This window comes from Diadema setosum, chromosome 22, assembly GCF_964275005.1.
Source record: "Diadema setosum chromosome 22, eeDiaSeto1, whole genome shotgun sequence".
Lineage (NCBI taxonomy): Eukaryota > Metazoa > Echinodermata > Echinoidea > Diadematoida > Diadematidae > Diadema > Diadema setosum.
In genome coordinates this window covers 1,267,880-1,291,778 of record NC_092706.1, presented here as the reverse complement: position 1 = coordinate 1,291,778, position 23,899 = coordinate 1,267,880, and the positions used below count along the sequence as shown (strand labels likewise).

General features: G+C 39.3%; 1 protein-coding gene across 1 annotated transcript in view; it reads right to left on the bottom strand.

Annotated features, from left to right (window-relative positions):
• The window catches only part of LOC140245536 (triple functional domain protein-like), a 333,573-nt gene that overhangs the window by 266,939 nt on the left and 42,735 nt on the right, over positions 1 to 23,899 (bottom strand). Inside the window, exons 7-13 of the mRNA XM_072325101.1 lie at positions 21,808 to 22,007; positions 19,332 to 19,569; positions 17,110 to 17,232; positions 14,227 to 14,418; positions 11,130 to 11,264; positions 10,116 to 10,346; positions 8,973 to 9,095 (exon numbers count right to left, since the gene is read on the bottom strand). Of these exons, the coding sequence (XP_072181202.1) occupies positions 8,973 to 9,095; positions 10,116 to 10,346; positions 11,130 to 11,264; positions 14,227 to 14,418; positions 17,110 to 17,232; positions 19,332 to 19,569; positions 21,808 to 22,007 (1,242 nt within the window). The remainder of the gene's footprint in view (positions 1 to 8,972; positions 9,096 to 10,115; positions 10,347 to 11,129; positions 11,265 to 14,226; positions 14,419 to 17,109; positions 17,233 to 19,331; positions 19,570 to 21,807; positions 22,008 to 23,899) is intronic.

The window sequence follows — 23,899 nt, the reverse complement described above, 5'->3', positions numbered from 1 at the left end:
GTTCATCGTCCGTGCATGGCAGGGGTTCATGGGAGGAGAACGATAAGAATGACTGGGGAGAAAATAAACTGAAAGAAGGAAGCATCTTTTGAGCGAGCTGTCTTTGTTTTTCTCTACACCAGCATCAGTTATCGCCACCAAGGTTCATTTTTTTTTTCGTTACTCCGACAGATTAATGATAAAATGATGCTAGATTCTTTATTCTGAAGGTTCGTTAATCCAAAAATGATTAAGAAAAAATGTCCGTTCATTTCACGACGAAATCAGTTTTGTTATTTCGAACGTTCTGCCAGTGAAATTTCGGAATAAAACGACGGCACAAAACAGCGTGTTTTCGTACTCTAAGGGTCTGTTATTCCGACAGAAGTAGTTATGATGAAATAATAAATTGTAGATTCTTTATTCTGAAGGTTCGTTAACCGAAAATTGAATAAACAAAAATGTCCGTAAATTTCAAAACGAAATCAGTGCGTCATTTCAAACGTTTTGCCAGTGAAATTTTGGAATAAAACGACTGCCCCCAAACGGTTGCAGTTTTCTTACTCTGAGGGTTACACCGACAGATTAATGAAAAAATAATGCTAGATTCCTTCTTCTGAAGGTTCGTTAATCAAAAAAAAAAAAATGATTAAGAAAAAATGTCCGTTCATTTCACAACGAAATCAGTTTTGATATTTCGAACGTTTCTGTCAGTGAAATTTCGGAATAAAACGACGGCACAAAACAGCGTGTTTTCGTACTCTATAAGGGTCTGTTATTCCGACAGAAGTAGTAATGATGAAATAATAAATTGTAGATTCTTTATTCTGAAGTTTCGTTAACCGAAAATTGAATAAAGAAAAATGTCCGTAAATTTCAAAACGAAATCAGTGCGTCATTTCGAACGTTTTGCCAGTGAAATTTGGAATAAAACAACTGCCCAAAAAAACAGTTGCACTTTTCTTACTCTTAGGGTTCGTTACTCCGAGAGATTAATGATAAAACAATGCTATATTCCTTATTCTGAAGGTTCGTTAATCCAAAAATGATTTTAAAAAATGTCCGTTCATTTCACAACGAAATCAGTTTTGTTATTTCGAACGTTTCCGTCAGTGAAATTTCAGAATAAAACGACGGCCCCAAAACTGTTAGTTTTCTTTTACTCTGAAGGTTCGTTACTGCGAAAGAATAACGATAATACTTTAGATTCTTAATCGGAAAACTATAAAGAAGAAATGAAAACGGTTATAGTTTTCTTACCCTCAGGGTTCGTTACTCCGACAGAATAATGGCAAAATAATACATTCTTAATTCTGAATGATCGTTAGTAGAAAAATTATAAAGGAGAAAATATTCGTTTATATCCAAACGAAATCAGTTTTGTTATTTCGAATGTTCTGCCAGTATAATTTCGGAATACAACAACGGCCCCAAAACGGTGTTTTCTTATTCTGAAGGTTTTTTATTCTGAAACAATAACGATGATAGATGATAGATTCCTTTCTGAAGGTTAGTTGATCGGAAAATAATAAAGAAAAAATGCTTGTTAATCTTCGAACGAAATCAGTTTTATTTTGAACATTCATCTGTAGTACCGACCTTTGGTGTTGTTGTTTTCGATTACAAACCTTCGAAGTACTCAGTAATGAATCGTTTCATTTTATGATTAAACAAACCTTCGGAATAATGACCATCATTACATTTAAAATTGTAGGATGTCTCTTTGATGTCACGGCCAAACTACCGCAGTATACCAAGAAAGGAAAGTGCAACGATGTCCCGAAAGTTCTCGATCGCTTCTCGCGCATCTGCATGCAATAGGCCTACCACGTGGTCGAGCAGACGGCGAGAAAGCAACACGGCGCGCGTTGTTGCGATGCAGAGGCGGCTATTTAGGAACTGCCGCTAACATAAGGTATGGAGTTTCTGCATTGTTTCTGTGAGAATATGCCCCTCACAACGTTCATTACATCTCCGTGAGAATGTCGCATTTAGTGGCATTTTAGCGGCGATTTATCTGTGTTGTATTGAGCATTAGCGAAGGCTTCCGCGCTTCGTGCGGGAGGGGGAACCCCCCTCCCGTACCCACCCCCAGAACAGCGCACATAAATGCCGACAAGCGTGAAGAAATTCCTGGCGAGAACCCTGCCGCTGCATGATATAAGGATTAGAACCAACACTTGCTGCTAGGCGGAAGCTTGCTGGTCTAGTGGAGATGACACATGTCCGGAGATCAGGAGGTCATAGGTTCAAATCCTGCCCGAGTATGTACGCCCATGATTTCTTTTATCATGGTTACTACTAAAACACTGATCAATTCGGTGCTTATTTACGTCAATGTAGGGCAATTTGTCAATCAGTTGCAATGAAAACATCTTGATGGAAGAATTTCATGAACTGGAACAATGAAGACTTTCTAACATAGAGAAGCATGGAAGAAACTAATTTTTTAAGCTATCAGCCATATAAATTGAAATATCAACAAATAGCACAAGGCACAAAAGTGAGGAAATACTCTAAAAATCAGACATTTTCAAAATGCATGAAATTTTCACGAATTTCACGAGGAGCAAAGATTCGCAAAAGTAAAATGCACACGAAAGTATTTGTCTACACAATGCCATAGGTGATTCACAAAAGATTCACACTGCGAATGTTTCTTGTTTGACAATAATCGGTGCTCCTGGATACTAGGGTCTGAATTGAGAGACTATCCAGGGCACTCTATCAATGACCAGGGGCTGTGGATTAGTACATTATGGTGGCGGGGGGAGAACAAGGGCAGCCACACAAAGCTGAGGGACAACAAGGGCCAACTGGGTTTTCCACCGAGGGTATTTTGTGTGTGGGTGTTGAGATTTCCTAAACTTGGGGGGGGGGGGGGGGATAGAGAAATGGAATAGAACAAATGATGAAGTGTTTTCCTTCAGCCATTCAGGAAGAATCTCCACAAATATTTTGATATCATAAGAAAAATCCACGCCTCTTTCACAGATGACGAAAAAGTGATATCTACCTGTTTCTCACTCTTTCTCTATCTGTCCACTGAGTGCTGTTGTTGGTGTGTCATACATTGCCTAGGTATCTCAATATACACTGTACATGTTGCATATCCATTCATAAATTCATCCTTTAAAAAATCAATTTCATCAATCTACAACCTATCCATCTATCTGTCATCAATCTATCAATCTATCTATCCATCCATTCTATCAAGGTACAATGTATCTATCTAGCCATTAAATCTATCTATTCATGTATCTATCCATCAATCTATTCATCTATTAATTCAGGCCTACACTGTATCTATCATTTAATCTCTCTATCCATCAATCTATCATTTAATCACTCTATCCATCAATCTATCCATCCATTAATTTATGCCTACACTGTACCCATCCATCCATCCTCCATCCAGTTGATCTATCATTTAATCACCCTATCCATCAATCTATCATCTATCAATCTATCCATCATCTATTAATATATCCATCATCTATCAATATATCCATCTATCTATCACCTTATCTATGCACCTATATCTTCCTACACAGCTACACTATAATTTTAGTGTAGTAGACCCTTTCACGCTTGTCAATCGGGGATAAACTGTGAGATTTGACGGGATATCAAATTGGGAACACTTACAACATTTTCTTTCATACTAGCGAATGAGCTCCCACCTGAATTTCTCTCAAATGCTCCTCTGCAACGCCAGTGGACATTATGAGGGCATGCTTGAAACTGCCTACAAGACGCTGCTGTGATGCTGATCTTGGTTTTTCACCTGGGAGTTTTATACCTGCGATGCCAGTTTACGTGGGATGGCTTACAGGAAAGATTTCTGAAAAGTCACCCTGCATTTTACCCAGGAGTTTTAAGACCCAGTTATGCCTTTCATGCTACAGCATCACCCCTGAATTCCCGCAAGATCTCGCGTGAAATTTGCAAAGCATGAGAAGGGTATCGGTGCTTACCACTAAAATGACCACTTATACCATGGTTACTCAAGTCAACCATCTATGCATGAGTTTTTTCCTCTAATGGAGGTACATGTTGATGTTGACACCCAAGTCTCCAAATGTGTACATGTAGCAAACACTTGGGAGGCAGCACAGGTACTTTGTGCCAGCGACAACCTTACATTTTATCCCCAAAAAAGGAACACGACAACAACTTTGCCCTCTTTTGAGCTGTGCTCTCTTTTCCAAGGCACGGGCACTGCAATCAATGTGCTGGACGGTGGCTTGGATTTCAGACAGGGGTCACTTCGCAGGCTCCACTGGAATTTTCTTACAAAAAAAAAAAAAAAAAGTATTTACTGTGGCTACAGCCAAAATAAAGATTTTGTAAAAAGAAAAAATATGCAAGACGCCACCTAGATTACATAACCAAATGAATAGTAAAGTTTCAAAATGGTCAAATGAGGATAAGAAGGACATTATAACTCTCTCATGTCAGCTGACTTACATCCTTCTGCTTCTGACTGAAATTATTTTCCTTGACCATATTGATTGGTTGTTCGAAGTATCTAAGACAATAGTGCAATTCCATGTAAATGTGACATTGTATTTTTACTTGTTTACTTGTTTTTATGCATCACCATGAATAAGATTTGAAAATGAATAACTCTATGATAATTCCACGCAGCACGATTGCAACATTTTTCTTCCCTTTAAATTTGCAGCACATCTGAGGAGGAATAGCTAGAGAAGGACATATAGGGTGCAAAGATGGCAAGGTAAACAAACCACAGGGGACTGTACAAAGGACATTCTCATGAAATGACTTACATGACATTTCGCCAAATGTCCTATGTAAGGGATAAAATCTTTTTTTTTTTTTCAAGATTGTAGTCCCTTTGCGTAGCTCAATGAAACGAAACTAGTCCCTCACCGTAATCCCCTTGAATTGGAGCAAACAAATCCGGAGGGGGAAATATCTGCACTGGTCTGACCTTCACTGCTAGACCAGGGGAAGAAAATGTGTTTCTAACTGCACAATCGACAACCATTTTCGGCAATCCTTAAGCCAACAATGAGTGTGACCACTGTCCAATCTGGACAAAACAATAATTTGACCGCTAATTGAGGCAGTTAGAGATTTACTCTAAATGTTACATTGGCTCAAGCATAGAGATGGATTTGTTGTGTAATAATGATGGTAGAAAAAAAATGTAGTTTAGTCCAGCAATTTCACTCCAAGATGCACAATCACAATAAGAGAAAAAGAGGTAACTTCACTTCACTTTGGAGCAAATTTTCTCCCTTTGTCCGACAAATGACATTGTTTCATTTGGGTCTGTATATGCTGGAACAGCAATGTCTTGTCTGTTTAAATAGATAAAACAAAGAGGCACCCAAAAAACTGAAATCATGAAAACAGTTTTAGTGACAATCCATCAAGTTTATAACAGTAGATAGATGTGATACTTTGATACTGCATGGATGAATCTGTTCATATTTTGTGTGTGTCAGTGTGTGTTCAATTGTTTTCGAAGCAGTCTAGATGAAAACTTCATGTTGGAATTCGGCATGAATACTCATACAAGGCTTATAGTGAAATATCAAACACAACCTCAGACAATAGAGAATAAACTCACAAGGCAGGGTTTCATAATTATGCATTCTCACACTACCGATTCAATACTGCCTAAACTCCCTGATTACCCTACACTTTTAAATAGTGTACAGTACACTTTGATATCCCTGACACCACACACTCAAAAAGGGATTAGAATGAGAGATTAATCGGCGAGAAAGACCGGACCAAACTTGTTGTCTTTGTTCCTTATCAAACTGAAATGTCCTGTGGCCTTGCACACATCTCGGTGACACTTCTGATAATCACCGACACTATTTGCCCTGGAAATCTCTGACTCCTGAGATTGGGCTCTCTCCCGATAGCCTAGCTTCCAGGCACAATAAGCTGTTCTTGACCAGTCCAGTCCAGTGTATATGCATCTCCTGTACATTCACATGGACGATGACATACCCCAGTACTGTAGTATTTCGCAGGGCAATGTGCATGCACATACATAGCAAAATATACAACAATATACTTAAACATCATACCATGGAATCTAGGATGGTAAATCAAACTTTGCACAAAATATGCATGCGAGATTTGATTATGAATTGGGTCAAAAATACCACCCATCTGTGAATACAGGGATGTATTTTTCATGTGACCCGACAAATTATTGTAGTATTTAATACCATGGCAATTCGAATGTAAATGCACTTGTCGGAACCCCTCCCCCCCCCCCCCCCCCCCCACACACACACACATACTGGTATACTGTGGTATATGAGTGTGCAGGTCAAATACGATCAAATTCATATATATGGAGACTATGTATGAGTCTTTTTACTGATGGCAGTAAACATTGCATCAAATGGAAGCTACATGGTTGTGCATTCAGGGAAGCAGAAATTACACGAAAGCTCTTCACCTTAAACAAGGCTACTCCTGTGCCAACTACACCATTGTTATAAACATCAGGGGCACAGACATACAACAACAGTAAAGTGATTTATCACTAGTAATAGCCCTCCTTTCCCAACCCCTTTATTTCCAACAAAATTACAGATTGCTCCTAGAAATGGGAAAGCATGTGTGAGCTGTAGGAGCTCAATCTCCTTTCTGGTCTTCTATAGGCCCTAAAAAAAAATAACATCCAGAAGATGTGAGAGTATGTCTAAATTGCTTTTCATTCCTTGGGCACAGTACTGGTCAACTTTTTAATGTTGCATAGTCAATCAAGTTTTCAGCCAAAATTATGATACAATCATGAATTCAAATAACTGTGAGGTGATAGCCTTCTGATTATAGGACTTGTTGGTGATATTGTTGTTGTTGTTGTTGTTGTTGTTTCTTTTTTACAAGAATTGATATCTCTGTGTAAGGATCAATGGTTTCATATTTGTAAAACACTACACTTCTCTACACTCATCTGAAAAACAAACTGTTCAGAGCTCCGTTGCACATAATTCGTAATTGCCATCAAGTCTAAGCAATTCTGCAATCCAACCTTTAAACGAGCCACTCAGAATCATTTGCACAAACACTGGCATTTAAAGTCACTGTTATATTTGATATTCACTTCCAAACCATTTTCTTTTTTGCCAGCTGCAGGTTTAATGTTCATATTATGGTTGAACAAGTAAAAAAATAGAGAATGATGTACTGTATTCAACATCGTTCATGACATCACAATAGTCTTTACAAACATCCTTTTAGACCCCCTCCCCCCCCCCCAAAAAAAAAAAAAAAACAGAAAAAAAAACACAAAACAAATGGAAGTAGAATTTACACTCCCAAAGAACCAAAAGAGAACGACATCTGACTTCCGATAAAAATCTTCAGCGACAAATAATTTGTAACAGCCTCTGGGGAGAGCTCAGAGTCAAGTGAGATCTGGGTCAGCGACAAACGGCAGAATGAGGGAAATTCAGCCAGTTTTAATAAGATGAGGAGAAAAATGTCCTGAGGAGCAGGACATGCCAACATGGATTAGGCTTACAAAAACACACAGAAAGTGCAGCACCAACAGGTTGATCACGGTGAGGTCATAAGAACTTTTATGACAGAAGCTTCTGTGAAATTACATGTATGTATGCTGTCAAAGACTTGTCAGCGCTTACTATGTACATACTGTAAGTACCTCACAAATCATTTCATTGAAATAAGTGCGAGAAAAAACACCTTATCAAGCAAAGTAAACATCAATTTAGAAGACACCTCTTTCAACATCTCCTTGGGGGAAGCACACCCATATCATTAATATTTTCATCGGCTGTAGTCATCTGTTGACCTTATAGGGACATCAGTAGCACACATAAATAAGATGCTTTTTTTTTTTCATCTTGAACAGTAAGTTCATTTGCAATGTCATATCACGGACATTGTGGAAAGACAGAGGGGTATTTACAAAATTACTGTACAAATGTATACACCATACAGGTTGTCATAATAACAGTATGATATTCCACGATTCAAGACAATATCAGAATAGCAAGTGGTTGAATTCACAATTGGAACCCATAGCTTGAGAATGAAAAATGTGTATTATCCCTTTTCACAAACAAAAAACCCACAACAATTTTCGATCTCAATGACAACACGCATTGCACTTGTGTTTCTGTGAGTGATATTTTCACAAGTTAACTCAAGTCAACTCACAAAATTCTAAAATATGTAAAAAATCTCGACATAAATTTTGAACACAGTAATCTCTCACAGCCACTGAAATGAGATGAATCTTGTGTGTTTTTACAATGAATGAACATATTCATGGTAACAGTTTGTGTTTGCAGACTCTAATTTGCCCTTTAATCTGTCAAACATCATCACCTCTTTAACTCATTCACATCTCTGTTTCTTCTCTAAAAGCTCTCCTCTGACAATTACCCTTTCTCTTTCTCTTTAATCTATTTCTCACTCTTATTTTTCCCCATGCTCTCTCCCTCTCATATCAGACCTCGTATCTCAATAATCATCAATTTTCAGGAAAACAAAAAAACTTTTTGTCATATTAACAAACTAATATCAATGTTATAAACAAATAATTCAGAAACACTGCTATGGATTACATTGATCATTGTTATGTTTTAAAGCTCAAATCAGTATTTTGGATATTCAAAATAGAGTTACGAGGTTTTTGAATATATGCCAACTGCAATACAAGTTCTCGTCACCCCAGAGATAACATACATTTACCTATCTCTCTCTTCCTGAATTTCTCTCTCTCTCAATCTTGCTTTCTTGACCCATTGAGGATGGGCTGATTTTGCTATAACACAAATTTCCCATACACAGCTGACCCAGGATTCAGGGCTAGTCTTCAACAGGTTAATATCTAACTGATATACCATCAATATCTCTTTTCCTTCGGCATCAAGGCACACATCCATTCAGGTTCCTGTACATGATCAGGTGAGGAATTCATGCACAGACATGAAGTTTTCACTCATCAAACTTTTGACGCCTACCTGAGCTATGGCTTCAAATTCCTCGTGCTTCTTCTGTAGGGCTCGCGCTTTGTGCAGCGACTTTCCGATGCTCGTGTGTTTGTTCAGAAACTCCTCCCCGTAATTCTGCAGCCAGAACAGCACCTGGATTGCAAGACAGACGGAGACAGTGCAAGAGAAAGAAAGATATAATAAATCTTATAATCTCATCTCTTCATTTCACCTCATGTTATCATTGCATAGTGCTTCAAAAAAGATGTCAAGCTTGTCTACAAATATTTACAAATCACTATGAATCACGAATCAAACCAGTACTCCTTCAAACAGATCATGGATTATGGCTGCTCATATCATGCCGGGTCTTTATCCTAACGATTCACAAGTGCTAAGGTGTGATGATAATGATAATGGCTATCATTAATTAAGGGGCATGCACCACTCATCTTTTGACATATGTTGATAACCTCAAAACAAAGTGACATATGCGTTGCTGTACAACATTTCAAAGCACAAAGTGTAAAGATTAAGTACATGTAGTCTCTGCAAATTGACATTCATGTTAAGTTAAAGGTATCATTCCAAGACCTCATCATGCATCTCACTGGATTATTTACAGAAATTCCAATAACTCCTCATTTGCTCATGCTTAAAAAAAAGAATATCTTCTGGATTGCAGGGAACAAATTTCTATTTTACGTGGTGTCGTTCTTCCCAGTTGTAATAACGTTGAACTTCCTGGCAATTATGAAAATTAGCACAACCAAACAGGAAAATCAGAGTATGCGTTCCCTATTATATGATGTGAATTCATGTACTTATTGTCATACTTGATACTAAATTCTCACTGTTTTGCTTACACTTTGCAGTAAACACTCCGCAAGGCTAAGCATTCCAAATTGAAAATTTACAACACATTGTATATTGTAAGATACTAACTTTCCATACACAAGACCTGGAAAACCTGATTCTCAATATTGTAAAATGTTGCCATGAAGACAAGATGAAATTCACTGAAAATACCACTTTCAAATGAATTAGAATAGCCACAGATTGATTTTAAAGTTAAACCAATCTATGTCATATATACACACATACAAAGCCAACACCAAAGCTAAAAAAATAAATAAATAAATAAAAATGTGCAAAGCACTTCCTTAGTCCCACCTGTGCTGTGTCGTGCTGGAAGACGCACAGCTGCACACGCTGGTTGATGACCGTCTTCTTGCGCTGCCACAGATCGTCTAACTCCCGGTGCCGCTGCAGCACTTCGTGGATCAGATCCAGCACATGGCCGGCGGACTGGGAGTAGTCGGTCTGGGCAGTCACAGAGTTTTCACTCTCGGGGCTCAGTGGCTGCTGGAGGGTCGCCAGTAGCGACTTGCCATCAGAACACACCTGGTAGTGACAAAGAGGAAAAACAAGGGAAAAAAAAAAGAGAAAAGAAGCAACATCATTGTCACATTTCTCTTGCAAGCAGTTAAGAAGTAACCCCTGAATCCAAACTGAATATGGTAATTTCAAGGTTTCATACAGCACCTCATTCCTGTAAAGATACATTATAAAGGTAGTTGTTAAAAGGGATTAATTGTCCTAGGGGCATATCCCGCGGGGTTTAATGGTCCAGGAGGGTGGTAGTCCTGGGACAGATTCAGATTAGGAGCCTGTTTCCTAAAGATTGAGCGTGAGTTGCAATCAATTGTAAATTGCATTTCTTAAACAACTTTGTAATTAATCGCAAGTAACGCTCACTCTACTGAAAGTTACGCTTGATTTTCCTTGAAATCAAGCGTAACAGTCTTTAACAAACAGGACTTATGCTCAATATTGAACATACACTCAATTCAACAAGTTAAGCTCAATAAATTGAGCGTAAGATCAATTGCAACTCTTCATGAAACAGGCCCCAGATGTAGTAGGGAAGGATAAAAAAATATTCAAGAGGTATTCTAGATCAGGGCAAGGTGGGCGCAATGTATCGTTCCCAAATGACCTGATGAAACAATTCCCAGCTCCTGAGGACAGACTGATCCCAAAATTATCCCTACGATTAGTTAAAATGAACTAAGAATTGACTTTGGATCTTAGTCAAACAGACCCCTAGGAGTTAATTTTCAAGGGGGTAGTTATCTTGGGAAAGTCATCTAGAGGGTTGCTGCCTGGATATGCAGTAATTCTTACCTCTGTGTATTTCTGGTTGATGTCCTCTGATAGAGTGTGGTGGCTATGAAGCATCGATTCTAACTGTCCAACATCGTGTGGTAGATCGTCCTCCAGGTGGCAGCTACGTATCCAGCCCTCAAAATTTGAGTGGTACTGTCCATTGACACAGAGAAAATAGGCGATATAAATATATACCTATGTTATGTTTGAGTCAGTCAGCTGGGGCTAAGTTAGTTAAGACCCCAGTACTGATTTGGTAAAGAAGAAAAGTTGCCAAATGGAAGGTGTGTGAAAATAGGTTTTGGGGGTGATTACCTGTCTTGCAATTAATTCTTGACTTATGATATCAATTTTCATAAACATCAGACATTACAGATAATAGATAAATGTACTGACAAAGCATGGCCAAATATGCAATGATCATATTTGGGATACTGAGGCACAATGAATATACACAGTACAATTTTATGAAAGTTGTCAATGGAAAGAGAATCAAGGAAAACTGACATTACAGAATATCCAACTTTATCTTCTTTCGAGCAAACTGATATGTGATTAAAAGCAACCACCCGGTGTGTGATGGTTTTACTCATCTCCCCAACTTTGTACTATTTCACTGAAGTGTTTGCGTGTGTGTGTGTGTGTGTGTGTGTGTGTGTGTGTGTGTGCGTTTTGATGTATTAAAGCTCTCTTGCCCTTTCTCACCTAGCCCCTTTCTACCAGAGTAAACCACTTGCATACAGCAAGCAAGACACTAAGAAATTATGCTTTTAAATTTGCTATTTTGCTGTTGCTATCTTTGTGTTTAGGCTGTTTTTATTGTTGTTGTTGTTGTTGTCACTGTTAATGTTGATGGTGATGGTGGAGGTGGTGAGGGTGACATAAAGAAAGAGAGAGAGAGAGAGAAAGATGATGATGTCATTGTGTGAAGAGGGTCAATTATGTCTTTCTTGTTGAAAGGACACAACTCCTCATCAAGAAAGAAAGGATGCTGGATGAAGGTCAATGTGTCCTTTTCCCTGGATTAATGGTTTCATATCTTCTATCATCGGTCACCTCTCCTACATAGACGACTAATTTGGAAAAGGAGGCGTGGCCAACTGGACCCTTCTCACCCAAATGTAGCAATAAAATGAATACAACTATAGTGATGAAGAAAAGAATGTGCACTAAACATTGTGCTAACCCTATTCTAACTGGGCTATTTGAGACCAAGTTTTTACTGGGGGGGGGGGGGGTCAATTTGACCCCCCCTTCAGATCTCGGCCGCCGATCGCGCGATCGCCGCAAAATTTTGCCTGAACATAGAGCCGGATGTCAACTACAAGATTACATGGTCATACAGTAGAAAAATTTTGATTTCATATTTTTTAATAAATTAATTATGCAAATTAACGCATGAAATCATATTTTCACCTATAACTCCATCGAAAAGACTGAAGGATTATTAAATTTTTGTGTCAGAGTTCCTCAAGACACATCAAACAATTTTCTAGTAAAAAAAATAGCGCAATCAAAATCATTTTCTTTTGTTTTTTATTGTTTTGTTAATTTCTTATGTATTTTATTGTTTTTTCGATCTTTTGTTTTCTATTGTTTTTTTGCCAAAATTTGTTGGAGGCACTTTTTCAAGCTTATCTACATTAGAATTGATTTATTTCAATGGTTAAAAGTTGAAATAATCTAATTTATATCAATTAAACAAAAAAACACAGTTTGCATTGGATTTGCACACGAAATCATGAATTCGAGCGTTTTTCGGGTTGACATGCATATGCAAAACATTGCATAACTTCAGAACGGTGTACCCGGACGTCGCAAATTTGGTCTCAAAATATGCGGGAGACTCGAATGAAAAAAGTCATGAAACGACGCGGCAAAATCTTTGCGCGTTGCGGAATCATGGCGCGAAACGTCGAGGGGGGGGTCAATTTGATCCCCCCCCCCCCAGTTAGAATAGGGTTAAACCTTGCAAAACTCCTGATCTGGTTCTTTTATATCAAAAGGTCATATGACTCAGTCCAGGAGGTCATGCCATAAGGACTCTTTAGGAGTTTTGGTATGCTTGTTTTTGTGTGTTATCATTATTTTTTTTAAACCAGTCTGAGCACAATTCTGACAGGAGCTGAGCTTTTGCATATTTCTCATCAGCAAATCTCAACATTGTTTGGAATTATTTATGTGCTCCACTTAGCTAGCATTCAAATGCTTGAGAGCAGTTTATCACTAATACCAAAATCATGATACTTCATTCAAAAGGATCTAGGTACCAGTAGTGAGGATAAAATGCCTCATCTAGGAGAGCATCCATGGTGTCCAGCAAGACTTGAACCAGGAACCTCTAGAACGAGAGTCTGTGGACTAATCCACTGAGCCTTACGGGGCTCAAAACTTGGACTTCAAATGCAACATGGAATTCATGATTTACATGAGAACTCTGCTTTCTTTGTGGTGACATCAATATGAATATCAAAATGCTCATTTACTGTAAAAAAAAAAAAAAAAAATGACAGTCATAATTTTCTTCTTGTTGTAAGAAGTGACTAGTCTAGAAAAAAGATATGTTTCTCACTGTATCATCACTTAATGAAATCCTGTGCAGTGATAGGTCTACATAGCATCATGTGATGATGCCGTTGGAGAAACATGTGCTATGCTGTGACATCATATTCATGGTCGAGTGTACCAGACCATGAATATGACATCATAGATATGAGATCGATCCAATGTGTTTTTTTCATCGATAGTGTGTGAAATTGCTATCGGTATTGGCCTAACAGACCACTGTGTGTAATCAAGCCCATCGCATTCCGTAGTACACTGATAAAAGATAGTCTGCACCACAATATGTAAACAATTTCATTCAAAAATTATTTCACTGTTTTTTGTGTGTGTGTGTTTTCTTGTTTGTTTTTTTTGGCAGATTCTTTGGAGGGAAGGGACATAAAACAAATATATCACACTGTTACAAGCCACTAGTAAAAGTATGGATTACTCAGTGACAGAAATTGCAAAATATCTGCCACCTCAGAATCTATTTGTTTATCACACATAGATCAAGTTTCTGATTTTGCTCAAGTGTCCTATTTAAGATGATAAATTTGAAAATACGAACGTTGTGGACTTTCTTGTGGAACATGACCGACATGGCAAGCAGGGTGCTGCGCTCGTCAAGTGCCACGGCGAATGCCCGCCACTCATGGTCGATCCTCATCATGTGTGACCTGATGATCTCTGAGGCATAGTGGCCACTCTCGATAAGCTGGGACGCCGCCTTGAGGACTCTGCTTATGTGGACATACATGGTCTGGGGGAGAAAATGGGAACAAACAAAAAATGTTGTTGGACTGGATAGAAGTTTAGCATTCCAATCAGAGGAATCAGTGAAAAAAAAAAAATGTTGTTGCTTCGAACTCTCAGCGTTCAAATGGGGGCCCCCTTGGAACGAGCCAACTTTCACTTTAATACTGATTTTATGTTATCAAACTTCCTTTACAATAATTCTAAACACACAGTATATCCCGCAGTAGAGAAATGTCATATCGTTATATATCTTTTTATACAATGTACTTTAAGTCACTTTCTCACGTTTGTTTGTTTGCTGTTCTTTTGCACTTTTTTCAAATCATTTTGATTGTATGCTTGACGTGTGTTAGTTCCCGATGCTGACTGCCTTGATGTGGCAGAAATAATCAGGGTTGGGGGTTGGTGGGGAGGACACTGATCATTTGTTTTTTTGGCTTGTTTCGTTTTTGGTTTGTATGTTTGTTTTTTCTTCTTCCATGAGACAAGATGGCTGGATAGCTATTTAATCAGCTGCACTAGCTGGTCTTCCATGGGGCCAAGCTGAATGAACTTGGAGTAGACCACTTCACGTCACCCTGCTCTTTCAGTTGAAATGAATGAGGATTGTTGACGTGCGCGGGTTGTGACCCTCTCACACACATGACCTCCAATTAAAGGGGAAGTCCGGACGATTATCAGCCGTTTCCCGTGTAAAGAACAATATTTCATGAACCTATTACCCTTTTCCCGACTAGAAAAGACCATCAGATACATTTACTATGATTTTTTTTTTTAAATAAGGTAATTCTTCATGTTCGAATCCGTCGCGAGCAGCCCTTCGTACTATCTGTCCCAGGATGCATTGCGCGTGAAGTATCAGGCGCAGTTTCCTCAGCTGAGAGCACCGCGAGCGAAGCCCAGCTACGCATCGATTTCCCATTGCACTGCTGGCTGCGGTGCGGTATCTGCATGCCTACCTAGGTGTGCCTTGTTGGCGCTACCGCAGGAGACCATACACCGATTTAGGAGTGCTGTTGCCAAATGCTGTATTCCTTTATTCAGATTATCTTCGGTATATATCTATATAATATCCGTCAAAAATTAATGTAAAATAGTCGCAATGCTATAACATTTTCATTTAATTGCAATATTTATGTATTGTAATACTGCCATACTTGTTAGTGTCCACCCCATCATTTACAATTCATGGCTATTGTTGCCATCAGAGTGATCAGGCTGCTCAGGCATACATTTACGTCTGCTGCTGCCAAATGCTATCACAATCCGCGATCGTTTTTTTTTTTTGACTTCTGAGTGTGAACAATCTGAAATCAGTCTGTCAATTTCAGAATTATTGCCTCTCTTGTTGTCCGAGACTGTTGAGTATGTCTGACGGTGGTAAATTACAACAGTATCCGTGTAACTTGAACCGCGGAAAAAAACGCCAGCGCCAGCTTCATTATGTAGTACCGCCGCCGGTAACTGTGACCAGCAGCCCAATACACACAGCGTAATGGGACTGCGTACAGCATTCAGGATCATGAGAAGGTAGTATCGCAGATAAATATCAACTTAAATTCGAAATATTTCTTCAATTTGAAGACTTACTACTAAAGTTAAAGTATTGAAAAAAGGCTTCGGACAACGTTTGGTTCTGCCAATTGTCCCTTTCTGTTCAAATTGATGACTTAAATGTGACTCGGTCGAGAGGAACCTTGAAGAGATACACTGAATTATTGACGGCCAGCACAGGCGCACACATCGCACGCGCACAAATTGACGACCGGATAAGATGCGCTGACCGTCAATTCAGTTTAGCTCTCCCAGGTTCCTCTTGACCGAGTCAAATTAAGTCATTAATTCGAACAGAAAGGGACTATTGGCAGAACCAAATGTTGCCCGAAGCCTGTTGTCAATACTTCAACTTTACTTGTGAGTCTTTAAATTGAAGAAATTTTTTGAATTTTAAGTTGATATTTATCCGCGATACTACCTTGTCATGCTTCTGAATGCTACAGTGCACAGCCCCATTACGCTACAGTATGCGTATGGGGCTGCTGGTCGCAGTTACACCGCCGATGGGGAGTATGACGAGGCTGCATCGAGTAGTATTTGTAAGTTTTGACGACAGACTTGTATTGGAGAGCCATTTTGCGCACCTTTCCCGCTCATTTTCTGGGTTCGGAATGGTAAAAAAAGCTCTTCTTCTGGCCATCGCCCGGTTTATTAGAACACCCAAACGCTTCACACATTGGCATTTTCGAAGGGAAGCAATAGATCATGCCGCGCGCATCCGCTGCGTGGCCGGAACCACCCGGTACGCTACCGCTTGCTCGGCCCGTATCGTCGTTGCTCAAGCAGGGTTTCCCCGAGCCAGATGATGCTCCAAACAAAAAGCAATGTGGGGCTAATACGTCATGCTGTCACGTGTTCTTTCTCGCAGGCGTACAGAAATCAAACAGTTATGATTCAAAATTAGTGATGCTAAAAAATCGATTGTGACGAGTTGGGAGGGTATTTTTCTATGAAACTTAGTCATTATGGTCCTTGATTTATGTAGATTTTGGTGAAATTTATTCAAAATCGTCCGGACTTCTCCTTTAATGTCTTATCATCTACAATTCACCGAGCTGTTTTGGGATGCAGGCAAGAGCTTGGTCATTGCCACAGATGAAGACTGACTGTAAGATGTCACAGGGATTTCCCTCCTTACCATCGACTGTCCAGCAAAGTGATTGTGCTCCTCAGAGAGCTCAACAGCAATCTCCACCCGGTTACCAAGGTCTGTGTGATTGATGAGGAACAAGTCTCTATGATGCTCCAACCATTCAAAAAGCTGCATGTGGAAAAAAAAAAGAGATATATCAAATTAATCAACCTGTACAATGGTACAAATATAGATGGAGGGAGCGACAAAGATAGGTATGCAGATAGATAGACAGGTAGATAGATTTATTGATTGATAAATATACAGATACATAGATAGATAGATAGATAGATAGATAGATAGATAGATAGATAGATAGAAAAATAAGATAGATAGATGAATACATATATCAATTGATAGATATATAGATGGACAGAATGATAGATGAATAGATATATCAATAGACAGATAGATCTATAGACAGGTAGATAAATAGATAGATAGATAGATAGATAGATAGATAGATAGATAGATAGATAGATAGACAGGTATGTGACAGGTAGATGGATGGATGGACAGATAGACAGAGAGAGCTAGAGAGAGAGAGAAAGAGAGAAATTTAAGTAAATAGGTAAATGAATAGATACACAAATAGACAGATAGATGCCTAGATCTAAATATAGTGAAAAGATTACCAAATAAAGAGACTAACTAACATAAAATTTCCCAATAGATCGGTTTCCTGGTCATAAATCCATTGTGTGTTGAATATTTATGGTTCATATTTGTTTCTTTTCACAATTAAATGTTTGATTACACAAACAGTTTAAGTGAAAAGTACTTCCAAGAATTAAAAAAAAAGAAAAAAATTTAAATATGTTGGAATAAGATAGTCCCAACACACATTGATTTATCGTGTTACAGTGCTGAGTGTGTGTCAATATAATGAGAAGGTAATCAAAAAGATATTGTTACTTTTTAATAAAATGTGTTTCTAACCATACTAGGATACAGAAACCTGCTGAGCCCATAAAATCATATTCTAGATCTGAATCCTTTCCTTGAAACTAAAAATTTTCTCAGACATCACAATTTTCTTACACCATATCACTGTCTGACAGTCACTTCCATACTTTACAAAATCTATCATATCTGATAACAATCCTACAAAGAAGGCAATAATCTTACTAAAATTCACTATCTCAAATGTAGCTACGGGCAATCCCATTATGAAGGTACAAGAAAATACACCCCAAGGTAAAAGTAACCTTCAGATGTGGGAGGGGAAAATCCCAACATCTGAGAGAAAAGTGTCAAAAGAAGAAGCATTTGGAGTTTTGGAAGGCAAAAGCAGTCAGTGAAGTGGTGCAAGGCCTATGCTGCCCTCTCTTGGGCATTATTTGCACAGTGTTTCACACAAACAGGCTGACTGTCATGGAAGATACCTTACCAATTCAAAAATAAGACTAATGCTCAGATAACATACACGTGTGATGGTTACATGCTATGAATGCCACAGTAGACATTCGTAAGCCAAGAGTTTAAAAAAAATAAATATACAAATGAATTTAAAACTAATTCATAGGAAAAAAAAAAAGAAATGATGCAAGGGGAGAGATACAGATGATGTCAAGAGAGGGAGAGACCGAGATTCCCCATTTTAATGATAGGAACCAAAATGAGAGACTGGTCTGAGCAGGGAAAATGTAAGCTGAGATGGAAACGAAGTGTATTACCTTCCTTCTATTTTTAATGCTTTGACACAAGTTTACTCCCCATAAAGCGAAGACAAAAAAGAAGATTTTTCAATTCAATTCAATTCAATTCAATTCAATTCAATTCAATTCAATTCAATTCAATTCAATTCAATTCAATTCAATTTTCTGAGAATAGTAGAATTGATCAGACTTCTATAGTAGGGAAAGAGGATATGTAGGACAGAAGTGACTGGAAATACCACTATTCAAAATATTTGAGAAGGATAGCAGACCATAATTCTAGCTACCACCAACAGAATCATCTGTCAGCTCATCAGCTGATGTGATAGGGTGAAAAGCATACAGTAAAATCAGAAATATTTGTGGCATGAAATTTTTCGTGAATTGGAGCTGACAGCCTTTTTCAAAGCATAAAATTTTGGCAAGTAGCCCCTGGCATTCAGAACATAGTACAGACTTTCACATACATTTTAATTTCACAAATCTTGCCTCCTTTAACAAAATCTGCAAAAATTTCATGCATGCAAAAATTTCTGGTTTTGCAGTACTTTATCCCATCTGTCTCCTCACCTTTTTGGCATCCTGCTCAAAGAGCCGGAGTTGAAGGCACTCTTCAAGCTTGGTCTGCTTGGCTGTCCACAGCTGGTAGAGGTGTTGTCGGGTGTTGGCTACGTTGTCGAGGAGTTGGAGGATGCGGGGCGCCACCGCCTGGAAGTCGGCGTTCAGCGACACGGTGGAGGAGCTGGAGAAACTGCCACCGTAGCCACTGTCTACTGTCACAGAGTCACCTCCAAAGACACCACATATTCTGACGAGATAAAGATCATAAGGCTATCAAGTTTATATTTAACAATATTTTTCAATCGGGGCCATTGCCACCACAATCATCACAAATATAACCACCAGTATCACTACAACCATCATTGTAACAGGTACTTTCATCATAAAACATCACCATCATCACACAATCACCATACCACCTCCACTCTCACATCCAGCACCATCAATGTCACTACATTCACCAATACTAAAACCACTATTCTTTTGGGTGACATGACATTTGCTTGCGGTCTGCTCTGGTCTTATTTTCTCCCAAGACTTAGGGATAGGGTTTTGAAAGGGTTTTAGGTTTAGTTTAATGTAAGGATTAGGATTAGGGTTATAGGTAGAATTTATGTTTGGCTTAGTGTGCAGACAGTTCATAGAAGCATTTGTCACAGGGGCAAATGTCATGGAACCACTTCAATCACAAAGCAGCACTGCCATCATCACGCCATCACCATACCACTGCCACTCCACCCTCCAGCACCATCTCACCATATCACCACCACTCCCACCTCTAGCACCATCACCATACCACCACCACTCCCACCTCCAACACCATCTCACCATACCATCGCCACTCCCACCTCCAACATCATCTTACAATACTACCACCACTCCCACCTCTAGCACCATCACCATACCACCACCACTCACACCTCCAGCACCATCACCATACCACCACCACTCCCACCTCTAGCACCATCACCAAACCACCACCACTCACACCTCTAGCACCATCACCATACCACCACCACTCCCACCTCCAGCACCATCACCATACCACCACCACTCACACCTCCAGCACCATCACCATACCACCACCACTCACACCTCTAGCACCATCACCATACCACCACCACTCACACCTCCAGCACCATCACCATACCACCACCACTCACACCTCTAGCACCATCACCATACCACCACCACTCCCACCTCTAGCACCATCACCATACCACCACCACTCCCACCTCCAGCACCATTAACCCGTTGAGGACGAGTCCCGAGTATATGTGACCCGCTACAACAAAATGATCCTAAAGTCGGGCGAGGTCGATTATTAGAAAATTGCATGATATAATCCCCTAATCTTTCTGCTTTAAATTGATATATAACACATTTTATATAGATAATCGGCTACGGAGATATCGATGTTTAAAGAGAGCATGTCGAGACGTCTGGAAAATCACTGTTTCGAGAAAAGCGCCATAAAAGTCTTCCTTTCGACGCAATCGCGATCAAGTCAGTTTTCCCCTCTGGACAATAGAAGGTAAGGCCTAGCAACCCCCAAAGAGTTCATTCAAGCACATCAGCGTCGGCGGTCTCCTCACCAACCAATCAGTGACCAGGATGTGAGAAGCGGCTGAGCATAGCGCACCCCGCCCGCACCCCGCCCGCACGCACCAGTCGACTGGGCAGTGTGCTAGCTTCACGCTTCGGTTAGCAGCAAGCAGCAAACTGACCAATGAGATCACTTTGGTCGTTGTTAGGGGCGGAACCTATCTGTGGCGCTCAATCCAAATTTTCGAACCAGTTTCTGCTTCGTTTAAACGCCAAAAAACATGGCTCAGAAAAAAGCTATTTTTTGGTCTTTCTTTTGATCATTTTGCTTCAAAATTTCGACAGATGATAGAAGACTTGTTAGACTCCAATAATGTATAAAAATCAGAAAATCGTAAGTTTTGACCAGTTTTAATGCTCTGACTTCAAACTCGATTTTCACGGCTTCGACCGTGCGCGACTTTAGGACCTTTTTGTTGTAGCGGGTCACATATTCGGGCAGGTGTCTATGGGTAATGCGTGTTGTAGCAAAATCAGTCCGTCCTCAACGGGTTAATTTCACTACCTTTCCCAATACTATCACCACCGTTCTTTCCCACGACCACCATCAAGTCACCTTCACAGATACCACCACCACCATCTTCCTCGTCATGGGGGCCATCTTCCTCGTCAAGCTTAGCTTATGATGATGGTCCCCTGCATTTCATTTTTATCATCTCCTATTGCTTCCTTTCATATATGATATTCGTTCTTGAAAAAAAAAAAAATGTATGTAAGATCCAAACGTTACGAATATTAGCTGTGTAAATGACTATGTAAGTATTTTGTTGATTTGTGGATTTGTATTGATTTTGAAATGCAGAAATAAAAAACTGAACTGAACTGAACTGAACCACCATCATCCCAACCGGTGGGTAGCACTCCCACCACCAGGCCTTACCTCCGGAGGACTTTCTGGCCCTCCTGGTTGACCGCCTCCACCGGCATCTGCTGGATGCTGCGGCGAAGCACCTCGTGGTCCTGTAGACTCATCTGAGCACCCTCTATGTCCATGGCAAACTGCATGCAATTCAGGTCCTGTGTCAGCTGCTCCTGGTGCTGCATCATGTCTACTGCTTTACAGATGAAGTCCTCTAGTGCCTAAAGGGTTAAGACGGCAAACACAGCAGTAGTCTTTATCCAAGTCTTCATAAAAAATATCACATTTTCTCTAAAAGAAATAATTAATGATAATGACAAGAATATTTCACGAGTTGCCCTGATGCAACATGTCATTCCAGCAAGTTCTGACTTAATATTGTTTCTTGGCACTGACGATGTCAAGCTTTATTTGAATTCCTACAACTACATGACAGACAAGATGCATACATGTATGCCTCCATGCATTTAGATCAAGTTATTTGTGTGTATGTGAGTGTGTGTGTGTGTAAGCCAGGCAAATGACTGAAATTTATTCTTTTCCTTAGTGACTGATCATTTTTCTTTTATAATTTCCTTCATGATTTTGCTGTTACTTGATGAAATAGAGCACATCAGATACTACAAATTCTAGCAATGGTATAATACCAAAGTAACTATAAGTTGCAGGATATCTTCAAGAAGGTCTTGACATGAGCTTAACATACATTGTATTACAATAAAGGAATCTGGCAAGTAATGATTCATTTCGCTTGCTTGCTTTCACTTCTCAACGTTTTACATGATTTGCATTATTAACTCGTTGAGGACGGTTTGATTTTGCTACAACACGCATTTCCCATAGACACCTGCTCGGGTATACTAGGGACTCATCCTCAACAGGTTAAGGGGAAGCCAGGGTAAGGGAAGGCAATTGTGCGGAAAGCTTCAATGTCAACCCATCGACCAACATCAGGTGTGTTTTCTGCAATTATTTTTTACACATTTTTTTGTAAACACCCGCCTCCTTCCTCCTCCAAGCTGTCATAAAAGGTGACAATTCTCCCAATATCCATGACACTTGAAAGTTCAATGAGTCAAATAATCCAAAGTTTGAGACCAAGGAGCTAAAAGATTTAAAAAAAAAAAAAAAAAACAGCCCTTGTTTGCTACAAAGCATGGATGGAGCGTTCAGAACTAAGTTCAACCAGGCCTCAAACAATCAAATGCACTCAAGCGAATAATGAGCGTGGGATGACAAAAGAAAAGTGGTGTCTGGCTCTGAAGCGGTGTGGACAATAGGGAAGTGTTGAGTAATCCGAAAGAGTCATCTAAGAATGCATGACTGCTGTTCCATGTCTTGTCTCACTTCAAGACAGAGATATAATATGTTTTTCAGAACCAGTTTCTACATTTTACATAGTCAAACACTACTGACGGAGATGCAACCATAGAAAGAACGAGGCAAGAATTGTAAACTGACTGAATAACAGGATGCCAAGAAAATTTGTGACAAAATGAATGCAGTTTTGATTTTATCAAAGACACAGATTACAGCACTTGTAATTGCTTTTTCAAACTTGTTGGCATCAGTCTTGGAATTAGACTAAATAAAGTCCTCCTTTTGTAAGCTTGGTGAGTCAACAGCATCTAGTTTATTGCCATCTTAAGGTCAGTTTGTCACTCCTCTGTGACATTGTGGTCAAGAATGCAGGAAATATAACAGTCCCAGTCTGAGAGTAAACACATCCCTTCTTAAAGGGTGTGTACAGTTCTGGTCGAGGTGAAGCTTTAGCTTTTAACGTTTTGTGAGATATTCAGAAACCACTCTATGAGATGTCAAAGAACATGCAGTTCTAAGGGGTATCAAAAGTTTATTTGATGAAAATCGGTTTTGAAATGGCTGAGATATCCAAAAACAAGGTGAAACAAAGAGATACTAATAAAGTTGGGGCATGTCGCCTTTTATTATTAGCACTTTTTTGGATATCTCAGCCATTTGAAAACCAATTTTCATCAAATAAACATTGAATCCTCCTTGAAATTACATGCTCTTTCATATTTCATAAGAGGCTTTTCATTATCTCACTTAGGAATGTTCAAAACATGAATCCCTACCTCAACCAGTACTGTAC